Below are 12859 nucleotides of genomic sequence, written 5' to 3' on the forward strand. Positions count from 1 at the left end.
ATATACAGGCAAAAATAAATTGGTCATTTTAAGTCTATTGTCAGAAATTTTAGATTTACTGAATTCACTGCAAAAATCAGAATGAAGACATAAATCTAAGAAATGGAAATTATTTGGGGTGAATACTCTGTAGAAGTTCTTCTGCTCTTCATTTTCCAGAACAGGTGTGAAAGGAGAGATAATTTTTAGACATAGCATCCAATATGTTGACAAATACGCAAAATATAACAAGGAAAAACTCCCCAATATGTAATCTGAGGCAGTGTAAAATTTGGTTATGTTACTGTAATAACTTTTATAAAGTGATTACTGTGATATGTGGTGGTGCTCATACCCAAAGGAACCAGAGAAGGTGTGAAGGAAGAGAAGACTGTGAAAATTCCTAAACTGTAATTGTTCTTGAGTCTCTTAGGTCATTAACTACAGCTGGTGAACTCTGAGAAAAGCAAAACAAGTTCTGTGGTACTGGCAAAATAAATAAGTGGAATTTGAAAACATAGGGTATGTTTTAACTGAAATCTGTTAAGGTTCTTCTACTTTGAATATAGTTCAAGTTTTGAACTAAATATTGCCATCCTGCAGGAAGTAATCAAATGGGTTATTACTGGGTTGTGAGACTCAGAAATCCCAAGGTTTAGCTTCAGATTTAGTTTTTTAGTTTCCAAGATTTAGGTGTTTTTTTAGAGTCTTGCCTCTTTTGAGGACTATCTAAGTTTTCTGTCCTTTTCCAATGACAGGAATGAAAAGTGAAAGAGGGTTTCATACATTTTTCCATCATTTTTTCTTGTTGCCAGTTTTTAAGATCAAGTCCATATTAAATAAAGATATGGTCCAGGTGTTGGATCCACAAACTTGTCTGTCAATGCCACATCTGGTAGGTGTACTGATGTCAGTGACCACCAGTTTTGCTCCACACCAGGTTGTTTACCACTCCCTAATGTCTAATATGGCATGAAGAACGTGTTTCCCACAATTTGTGAACTCTGAAAATTAAGAGGAGGAGACCTACGGGTGTATTATCCTATAGTTTTCTGAAATCCAGATTGGTTGCACAAAAAGCTGGAGAACATAGAATAACATATTTTCTGCAAATACTTGTCCCCAGAAAAAAATTCTTCATTTTGGGGTAGGTGCATCTACAAAATGAGTTTTGCTTACTTGTGTGTAACTGTATTGGGAAGAGTTATCAGTAGGCAAACCTTTAATATTTCCATTCAGCTGTCAGTCTGATCTTGAGGTTGCTCTTTAGCAACCGAGACACTGTAGCTGTAGGCATCCAGAAAATGACTGGAGAGAGAGAGACTAATACACTATAGAATAATTGAATCATAGAATGGCTTGGGTTGGAAGGGATCTTAATGATCATCTACACCAGTAGAATAGTCATAGGCCACAACACCCCAGGCAAATCCAAATAATTACTAAATTCTCCAGCTAAAATTTACAAGTAGAAACAGCAAGTAGGTCTATGGGAAACCTAGACCAGCATTTCTTGCCTAATAGTGGAGCAAGGGTGACCTAAATGAAATTAGCACTATATCTGCCACTACCCAGTGTTAATAAGCAGAAATTAGACACATTTCTGTCAGGGATATTGAACATCTCAGGATGTTGTTGGGTGGTTTTTTTTGTTGGTGGTTGTGGTGCTGCTGATTTTGTGTTGTTTTTGTGTGTGTTTTTTTTCACTGATCTCAGGGGTGAACTTAGAAGTTATATATAACTTACTGGTATATTCCAGTTATTTTTAAACACACATACATGAGTAGTAAATTTATTTAGTAGTAAATAAGTCATTTTATTCATTTGTTGGTCTACAAAGCAATGGATAACCCATGTTTAGCTCTTCATTAAAAGAATTAGTAATAATTTATAGGGCTGCTATAGATTATTTATAAATATGCTCATATTCTAAAATATTAATGTTTTTCTGAGAAATGGAAAACAAAGTAAGGCTTCTGCAAAACATGATAGTTTTTTTTAAATCTCTTTTCACACTGCACTGAGTGTTAAGCAAAGTATTTCTTTGCTTCCATTTCTATATTCATTCATTTCTCCTAGGTTATTGTTTTAACTTAGATATTTATGCAGTACCTCTCTGTCAAAGGGAAAATGGGATTATTTTTCTATATAATAACATTAAGTCCTACAAGTTGCCACTTGTGCATATCAGAATGAACGTTCTGGTATGTACATACCTGTGTGGAATCACAGTTGCCAGAAAGTCTCTCAATGGCTGTGTTGCTGGCCACAAAAGTAATAACACAGTAATAAAGCTTCAGGTTGATTGTATAAAAATTCTGCATTATATTGCAGTCTGCTTTACAATATTACACCAACCATATCCACAATAACTGACTCTGTGAAACTTACCAGTCTTGTCTACCCTACAAAAAGCTATGCTTACAGACTTAAGTGCACTAAATAAAAGTTATTATTTTAGAAATTAAGACAGGGATGAGCCTCAGAGTACTCACAGGTCTTCTGTTCTATTTCTTCTTTTTAGATGAATGGCTACACAAAATGGAAATTAAAATAGTGTTTTGTCTGTTTTCTGTTAGTTAGGTCATGAGAAACTACCTTTCTTTTTTGTATTTAGAGCAGGGAAGCTAGGACTTCAGTATGTGACATGAAGACCTTAGTAAATGAGAAATATTAATATGCAAGTTTGTGCAAGATGTTTCACACTTGAATACATGTTGAATATTTCCTTTGAAAGTTTGAGAAAAATCTCCTTTCTGGCTCTCAGGCTATTTTCAATAACATACAAAAAGAAAAGTGAGGCTGTTCTTGAGTAGGCAAATCTTTGATATTCGTCAGGTCTTTGTTGTCTTGAAACAAGTGTGTTAACCTAGCAATAAACCTTGCAGTGATTATACAATAGTCATCATTCTCAAGTCTGTAGATACCTTGCTAGACAAGAAAGTTTTTCTATATTTCAATAGACCAGGGCAAAGAATTTGCTGAAACCAAAGCTCATCCAAGAAATGCTGAATAAAAAATAATAAATATAAAAACTTAAAAACAAATTCTCCATGTAACTACCAGATGACTGGAAAATACCATAACATTTTAAAAGACATTTAAAAGAAGACATTTAGAACATTTAAAAGAAGATGAGGCTTTTTCTACAAAGGATATATATTAAAAGAAAAAAAAAAGCAAAAAAAAAAAAGCTCAGTAGTATCTTCTTTATTGCTTTCTAAGAAATAGAGAAACATATAGATCTTTGAAACTTAATTGGTCCAATGCCAGTGGTCAAGTCATTGGTGACAGTTATAGCATGTTATCCTTTCCAGAGAAGGGTAATCTGTGATTTCAGAATGCACAATATTTCAATGGAGGATATCATTGCTATTATATTTGACAGAACCACAAAATTATAAAATAACAGAATCACAAAATTGATTTTGGAAGGGAACTTTGGAGGTCATCAAATCCAATCACCCTGCACAAGCAGGGACACAGACCAGATTGCCCAGAGACATGTGTGTACATACCTCCATGGTATGTACATGTTTCCAGTTATCAAAATGTGGAACAAAATTTCTAACAGTACATAATTTTCAATTGCCTACTGAAAACAGCAATGATATCAGAGATAGCCCCACAAGATATTGATAAAGATGGAACACGTTCAGAGAAGAGCAATAACGCTGGTGAAAGGACTAGAATGCAAGACATATGAGGAGGAAATGGAGGCTATTTAGTCTGGAGAAAAGGAAGCTGAGGGGAGACCTCATCACTCTACAACTACCTGAAAAGAGGTTGTAGTGAGGTGGTCAGTCTCAGTGTAGTGAGGGTATCAGCATCTTTTCTAAGGCGACAAGGGATAGGAGATGAGGAAACGGCCTCAAGTTGCACAAAAGGAGCTTTAGACTAGAAGTCAGGAGGAATTTCTTCATGGAAAGAGTTGTGTAACGTTGAAACAGGCTGCCCAGGGAATTGGTTGAGGCTGCATCCCTGGAGGTATTTAAAAGATGTGTGGATGTGGCACTTAGGAACATGGTTTAGTGATAGACTTGGTAGTGTTAGGTGATGGCTGGACTTGATGATCTTAAGGGGCTTTTCCAACCTGAATGATTCTATAATTCTAAGACGAGTGTTATCCTTAGTTTTGCCCAAACCAATAGGTAAATTCCATTTAAAAAAAAAAAAGAAAGAAAGAAAGAAAGAAAAACTTATTGCTTGTTGATATATTAGACTGTCCGTTTTAACACTGGGCACAAAGTTGCTACTTTCTGATTGTGTGCTAGGAAAAAGCAACTTTAGTATTTTAGTCCAGCTTTTCCTCAGCTTGGCTTTATCTCTGCATTGACTCCTTTCTGACAATCTCTACTCAAGCAAGAAACTCTATCTATAATCATGATATTCTTTGCTTTAAAAAGAATGTATTACCATCAGATTTAGCATCTCAAATCTCAGTAATTCCCTTAATGGTTGGTGTGGCTGAAACAAGAGGCTTCTTGTGAATATATCAGGCACTTCCCACCAATCCTTTGTGAGCTACCGTATATTGTGCATGTGTTAGAGAATAAGCTGAAATAGTTATTTGCAGAGAATTTCTAACTTACGTGTTTTTTAGAGAGATATAGAGAAATAAAACAAAAAAAAATTTCCAAGCATCAATTAAAGAGAAGTCTTCATCAGCTACCTTTATCCCAATATCAGATGTTCTGCCTTATCTAGCATCATATTCCAACATTTTTCAAATTGGTCCAGTGTTATAGTAAGGTAAAACATGATCAGTTCACAATTACATTAATACAAAATTGTTAACAAACATGGCACTAATATTAGTAATTAGTAATAGTCAGTCGATCTCTTCCTACACATTGAAATGCTTTCTGTAGACCCTCTAAATTTGTTTCCAAACTCCTAATATGTACTTTCTAATTTTGTCTCCTTACTAAAGAAAAGATATATTTTTATTTTTCCAAACCCAAATGATTAGTGAAGAATGGTGAAAATTACAAAGGAAAAAAAAATCTATTCACTAAAACCAAGGGAGAATTTCCAAAAGGAATTAAAAAATAAGATATAGAAATCAATTTCATGTTTAAATCTTTTCTGATTCACAAAGAAATCCGCAGTAATAATTGAAAGAGTTGTATTTCAATCTGAAATGTAATCACACAGAGTAAATTGTTTAACTTTTATTTCTTTAAACTCAAAGCTAGAGTTTCACTGAAAAGTGGATTTGGAGAGAAGTTGCCATTCAGAGGGACCTCGACAGGCTTGAGAGGAGAGGTGGGCCTGTGAGAACCTCATGAGGTTCAACAACGCCAAGTGCAAGGTCCTGCATCTGGCTTGGGGCAATCCCAAGCACAAATACAAGCTGGGCAGAGAATGGATTGATAACAGCCCTGATGACAAGGACCTGGTGGTGTAGATTGATAAGAAGTTTGACATGAGCCATCCATGTGTGCTTGCAGCCCAGAAAGCCAACCATACCCTGGGCTGCATCAAAAGCAGCGTGGCCAGCAGGTCAAGGGAGGTGATTCTCCCACTTTACCCCACTATCGTGAAACCCCACCTGGAATACTGTGTTTAGCTCCAGAGCCCCCAGCACAAGAAGGACAGGACATGGCCTTATTAGTATGAATCCAGAGGAAGGCCATGAAGATGATAAGAGGGCTGGAGCACCTCTCCTACAAAGACAGACTAAGGAAGTCATTCAGCTTGAAGAAGAGAAGGCTCTGGGGAGACCTCATTGCAGCTTTGCAGTACCTAAAGGGGGCCTACAGGAAAGCTGTGGAGGGACTTTGTCAGGGATTGTAGTGATAGGACAAGGAGGAATGACTTTAAACCTAAAAAGGGTAGGTTTAGATCAGATATGAGGGGAAAAAAAATCTTTACTATGATGGTGGTGAAGCACAGGAACAGGTTGCCCAGAGAAACTGCGGATGCTCCATCCTTGCAAGTGTTCAGGGCCAGGCTGGATGGGGCTTTGAGCAACCTGGTCTAGTGGGAGGTGTCCCTACCCATGGCAGGGGGGGATGGAATTAGATGATTTGTAAGCTCCCTCCCAACTCAAACCATTCTATGATTCTATGATTCTGTTGTGTTATTAGCCTCAAATTAAAAGATTGTCTTCATGTTAGGTGTGTTTCTACAGGATCAGGAAACAGAAATAATACCATCTGATTTACAACAGTGAAACACAACTGTAGCACTTGCACAGAAGTGTTTCAGTGGACTACAATAGAAATGCTGTGACTACAGAGGTTAAAAATAATTTACAAAAAAAATAAAAAGAAATAAAAATAAAAAATAAAAATAAAATAGAAGAAAAAAAAGGAAGAGTAGTTTTAGAAATGCTTTCAAACTTCCCATTCTTTAGACAAGAAAAAAAAAAAAAAGACAAAATTATCCCATCTGTAAAAGGTAGCTGTCATCATTTACATCATTAGAATTACCTAACTGGTAAATATCCAGCAGATACCACCAAGAGTGAACAAATTTCTAGTAATCTGAAAGGACCTGGTTTAGGAAAGTTTGACGTAGCTAATGTGACTGTATCTATAATGATTACTGAGCATCATTCCAAACTTCATTTCAAAGTTTTTACCTTTTAGGCCTGTTAGACTTCACTTCTTTGACAGCCAGAAATCTCATTCTGAACTCAGTCTAAAACAATTAATGGTCAATATCTGTCTATTCTTGTGCATAATTTTTTTTTTAATATTTCTTATCTTTACTAATGAGCTTGATGTCATGGTGATATTCATACATATTCATTCACTCTTCAGCGCACTAAAGAAAATGAACCAAGCTCACTTATAAAGTTGTCTTAAGATGAATGGATCTTAGCTACACACATAATTCTGCATGAACCGTGCTAGGCAGCTGAACTCCACCACAACCACTCTCTCACTCCCCCTCCTCAGAAGAGGAGGGGAAGAAGTAAAGGAAAGAACAACTCATGGGTTGTGATAAGGGTAATTTAATTAAAGGGAAAAATAATTATTAAAGAAAGATTATTACTAATTAAACAATTTAACTAAATGGAAAAAAAAAGGTAAAGAGGAAAAGGGAGGGGAAAAGGGGAAAAAAAAATCAAAACAAGTAAAGGCTGTGTGGAAGTGCAGAGGAAAGAATTTACCCTCTACTTCCCACAAATGAGTGATGCTTGACTACGTCCTTGAAGCAGGGCCTCAATGTATGTAGCCTTTGTTCGGGAGGACAGACGTTTTCGCAACGAGAGCCCACCCCTCCCCTCTTCTTCCTTTTTCCACCTTTTATTGCTGAGTGTGACATCATATGGTATGGAATATCCTTTTGGTTGGTTTAGGTCAGCTGCCCTGGTGATGTTCCTTTCTCACTTTTTGCCCACCCCTGCTATGGGCCTGTGTCTTGGCTGTGGAGAAACTGTCCCAAAGGCTTCATGACCTCGTAGAACAAGCATATCTCTCCTCATCCAGACAGAGTGATATTTCAGCCACTGAGGGTTAGAGAGAGTCCTGATGCTGTGCCAGCACTGCTCAGCAGCAGACTCAACACAGGTGTGGTACCACTGCTGTTCTATCTACACATGCAGAGCACAGCACTGTATGGGCTGCTGCAGGGAAAGTTAACATCCCAGACAGACCCAGTACAGTGGCTTACATGTTGGCAATGATGTACCCAAATTTCCTTCTGTATTTCTGTATTTCAGGACCTAAGCTACCTTCTTCAAAGACATGCAACACCAATGATAGATCTCCTGTGGTCAGCTTTATCACACCTTTCTCTTTTCCAGTATTCCCTCCTAATGACTTCCCAGTTTACAGTAGATTTTATTAATCCCCAGATAATAGGTACTTTGCATCTTGCACTATGAACTTCCTACATTTCTATCACTCAATCCATTATGTCATTCAGCCACCTTCTTTACAAAGATTACTTCTTAATTTTACCTTATCAGAGGCTGCCAAATCACTTCTACCTCCTGTTCTAAAGTCATTAATAATGATGAGAGGATGAGTGCAAATTCTTTATGAAACTGTTGGTGCTAGACTTTCTCATACAATGCTACTCCTTAGTAAATTATATACTTTCACATTTTTTCCATTTTTATTCAGTTTGTTTATATATATATAGAGAGAGAGACATAATAGCAAATACTTTACAAAATGCAACCTTTGTTAGAGTTAGGCTTCTAAAAAAAAAAAAACTTTTTTTTATTTATCCGTAATGAAATAAAATGGGTCGTTCTAGTTATATTCCAAAGGAAAATACTACACTTCTGAAGAGAATGTTGATGTAAAATTTCAGTGAATTCTGTGCATACTAGACAGATCTCACAGTAGATCAGTCTTTAGAGAAAGGAGGGATGAACCAAGAACAGTGAAGGGAGATATTTATTCTAGTACCACAAATGTGTATCTTAAAAAATAATAATTATTATAATCAACAGAAGAAAAAATACTAAAAGCATCAGCTATATGATATAATGTATATAAAGAAAAGTTTCGTAAGTATTGATAGAAAATTCATAAAATTTGGTGACTTTGACATTCTAGCCAGACGACCAGAAATAAAACAACTCCTTATCTTACATTAAAATCTTAACTGAAGAGTGTCTCATCAGCCACTATGTGATTACACTGGGATATTTCTTAAATAAAAGTATTTAAGTCAGTTAATTTAATTTTCACTCATCATCTGTTAGCAATTGCCATACTACAAAGTTTTCTTGCACTAGATATAAATATAAACAGCATTTCTTTTATCATCTAGTGGCAAAGGAAAACCTAGGCAGATTTGTGAATTGAGGTTCTCTGATGAAAACTCCAGTGCAAACAGATGTATTATATTAATTGTATTGATATGATGTGGAATAAAATCATAATATCTGTAAGATTCTTAGGATTTTTTATTATTTTTAATATTTAGAATGCTCTCTTAAGAGGTGTGATTTTATAAATGATAAAAATTTATGAGTAAGTCAAATAAATAAGTAACCCAAATTTGCCCATCTAAAATCATCCTTAACTTAAATACTTCAAAGTTAAAGGAAGTACACAAGGTTAGTCTAACCCCTCACGCTTATAATTTACTCCTTTTAATCAACATTTCTAATTTCCATTTCTCATTTAATTCCACTCTTATAAGCTGCTTCTTCACTAATGCCTTTGAAAATAATTCAACAACCTATAAATGATTAGGTAGAGCAGCAATCATGGCAAGTCCTAATATTGATAAAAATAAAAAAAAATAAAATAATAACAGTGAGTTCTGTGGTAATCACTCTGCTAAATGCCTTGTTATGTTCTACCCTTTTACTTCTCTTTTATTAGCTGGGATTTTATAACTCTGATTACAGTTTTCATACTGTAAAAACACACCACTTAACTTATAAAAAAAATAAAAAGAAAAAAAGAAAAAAAAAAAAGAACAAGCAGACAGTAGATACAGCCATAATGAAGTCACCGATAATCTCTCCAGGGAACAGTATCAGTTTGTAAAGTGTTTCAGAATGTGCTTACAATATTTTGCACTTTTGTATGAGAATTGTTTGGTTTCTATTTTAAAGAACATTTCACTTCGTCTTTTGACAGTGACTCAAATCCTGAAAAAATTTGGTGGCTAAAAAAAAGGCTTGATTTGTTAATGTTTCCACAGGGTCTAACGAGACTTAGTGTTCCACTCCCATAGTCTTATCTTTGTTCTTACGAACTAGAACTCTCTCTAAATGGAAACTGCAGACAGTCAGACCCATGGTTGCTTGGCTTCTTGCAACATTTCCCAACCTAACTATTAACAGGTTGGGTGAATCTTTCTATTTTTCAATGAAGCATCACATTTCTGTGCATGATACATATAGTATATACATATAGTTTTACTTAAGAAAATCTAGCCTAAAATTTAAATTTAAATTTAAATTTAAAAAAAAAAAAAGACTTTGAGCCTTTGTGTTTTCAAGAAAAGTTAATAGAAAACAGTCAACTTGTTCTCCTGATTGAGTCCTTTGGATTCCCCTGTCTCAGCTGGTCAAGAAGTGACAAGCATAAAAGTTTTCTCAGTCATATAAACACAAGCCTGGTATCAAACTGTTTTTCTCTAAATTCACAAGGCTTTCATGTCAAAGTCTGTACTATCAATTTTGTAGAGCTCTCCCATCTAACTATATAACAAATTTGGGGGGAACAAAAAAATAAAAATAAAATTTTGCTCCTCTGGTTCAGCACAAGTTCAGCTCTCTCAGTAGCACTGTTCAGTGTGGGGTCTGCAGCACAAGTAATATGCCGGAAAATTTGAAGTGATTTTGGAGAACGACTGTGAGACCAACTAGAATTAGAAAACAAGTGTTGCATTGGCTTGTAACATGTATTATCATTTTGTCAAGGAGAAGGTTATAGGACCATCCAGCTGCACCCTTAAAATATGCAGTAAGGAAACAAAAATACCATGGTAGAGATGATTTTGAAGCTCCAAGCAAAGCTACTGGAAGAACCAATGATTGAAAAATGACACCATGCAAAATCTAGATTACAAGAAAACTGCTCTGTTCTGAATCAGAACATGTTAGAAATAGTTGCGGTAGCTTCTCTATTCTTTCAAAACAAGATATGATCTTTTAAAAAATAAATAAGTAAATAAAATTGTGGTCTCTTTCAGCCATGAATATGGCACTTAAAACAGAAAATAAATCTATAAAATCCTTTTCTTTTTTTTTCTTTTTTTTCTTTTTTTATTTATTTATGTGATGAAACTGACCAGGTGACTACACTGGTCTCTCCTGTCCTTAAAAGCTATGATTTTATGAATGGCATTTTCTCTTTTTCTCTAACATGACACTGTAGAGTCGCAATCTAATTTAAGTTTGATTTTTTTTTCTGTCTTCTGTTACGTTTTGTTTGCTTTGCTGGCTTTGTTTGTTGTTGTTGTTGTTTGTTGTTGTTTTTATTGGTTCTTCTTGTTGTTTCTTTTGTTTGGTTGGTTGGTTTTTTTTCTTTCTTTCTTTTACTCCAGGAATTGGTCAGGGGGTTCCAGTGGTGGCCCTCATTGTGGAAGGAGGTCCCAATGTTATCTCTATCGTTCTGGAGTACCTGCGAGACACACCTCCTGTTCCTGTTGTGATATGTGATGGCAGCGGTCGGGCATCTGACATCCTTGCCTTTGGTCACAAATATTCTGAAGAAGGAGGGTGAGTCATTTCCTCATGAGAGCTATTTTCTACCGATTTGGTGATAACATAGAGCCAAAAAAACTATTAGAAATATAGTTCTGAAACTAATCCGGTCCTCACATGGCTTTTTCTGTCATTGACGTGAGTAAAGTATTGAATGTACCCAGTCCAAAAAAAGCTAAAGTACCACTAAGGAAAATCTACAGAATAAAACAATCAGAGATTTAGAGACTCTATCATGTAGTTAGAATATTATAGTGCTGTGAAATGCAGCATGTGGACAGGTAAAGCACATGGTCCTTGAAGTCACAACTCAAGGGATTCACTCAAAAGATATGCAAAATTATTTTCATTGTATTCAAAACTGTCTCAGACAAGTTATGTCATTGTAACAGTGTACTGCCATCCTCTGGTTTCATTCCTACATAAACCATCACATGAATCCCAAATGTTCACAATCTCGGTTGTATTTGCCTTGCACTTTGGGCATGACTCTGCACACCTGCCTATATTTACACAACTGCTTGTGCACTGATCTGCATTTGTGCTGTCCCACCTTTCTTTGCAGACTCAAGGTGCAGCAAGGTTAATATTTAGCTTATATTATAGAAAATTCAAGTGTGTTTTTGTTGAATCAGGCTGTAAGTATTCTTTCCAATTTCTAAAGTACATGTTAATACTGCATGCCTAAACCATGTTTTTTGTTTGGTTGGTTGGTTGTGTGTGGTTTTTTTCCCTCTACCACAAAAATATGTATGCAACCATAGAATCATGGAATGATTGAGGTTGGAAGCAATCTTTGGAGGTCATCTGGTCCAACTGCCCTGCTCAGGCAGTTGGCTACAGCATGCTGCCAATGACCATGTCCAGACAGCCTTAGAGCATCTCCAAGGATGATGGCTCCACAATTGTCTGAGCAATATGTGTCAGTGTTCCACCACCCTCAAAGCTTTTCTGTGATATTCAGGTGGAGCCTCCAGTATTTATGTCCATTGCCTCTTCTCCTGTCACTGGGTACCATTTGAAAGAGCCTAGCTCCATATTCTTTGCACCCTCTTTTCACATATTTATATACATTCATTAGATCCCCCTCAAGCTGCCTTCTCTTCTCTAGGCTAAGCAGTCCCAGCTCTCTTAGCCTTTTCTCATAGGAGAGATACTCCAGTCCCTTCATCCTCTTCGTGGTCCTTTCCTGGACTCTCTCTAGTACATCCATATCTTATCTGTTCTGGGGAGCCCAGAGATGGACACAGTACTCTGGGTGTGGTCTCACCAGTGCGGAGTAGAGGGAAGGATCACTTCCCTTGACATGCTGGAAGTATTCTTCCTAATGCAGCTGGGAATAGCATTGATCTTATTTGCTGCAAAGACACATTTCTGGCTCATGATCAGCTTGGTGACAACCAGAACTCCCAGAACATTTTCTGCCGGACTGCTTTCCAGCTGGGGGACCCTTAACATGTACCTGGGGCTGTTTCTCTCCATCTACAGGACCTTTCACTTACTCTTGCAGAGAGGGGTTCCTATCAGCCAATTTCTCCAGCCCGTCCAGGTCCCTCAGGATGGCAGCACAACTGCATGGCATATCAGCTACTTCTCTCAGTATTGTGTCATAAGCGAACTTGCTGAGCCTCATCATCCAGATCATTAATTAAGACATTAAACAGGACCAGACCCAGTACTGACCCCTGGGGTACACCACTAGTTACTGGACTCTCGATGGACTTTGAGACACTGTTCATACCCACT

The 12859-nt window shown here is 36.6% G+C and overlaps 1 protein-coding gene across 1 annotated transcript in view; it reads left to right on the forward strand.

Annotated features, from left to right (window-relative positions):
• The window catches only part of LOC308185765 (transient receptor potential cation channel subfamily M member 3-like), a gene marked incomplete at its 3' end in the record, with an annotated part of 188020 nt that extends 176888 nt beyond the window's left edge, over positions 1 to 11132 (forward strand). The window contains exon 8 of the mRNA XM_080574311.1: positions 10954 to 11132. Coding sequence (XP_080430437.1) covers positions 10954 to 11132 — 179 coding nt within the window. The remainder of the gene's footprint in view (positions 1 to 10953) is intronic.
• Between the last annotated feature and the right edge of the window lie 1727 nt (positions 11133 to 12859).

Source organism: Anser brachyrhynchus, assembly GCF_964034855.1.
Source record: "Anser brachyrhynchus genome assembly, chromosome: Z".
Lineage (NCBI taxonomy): Eukaryota > Metazoa > Chordata > Aves > Anseriformes > Anatidae > Anser > Anser brachyrhynchus.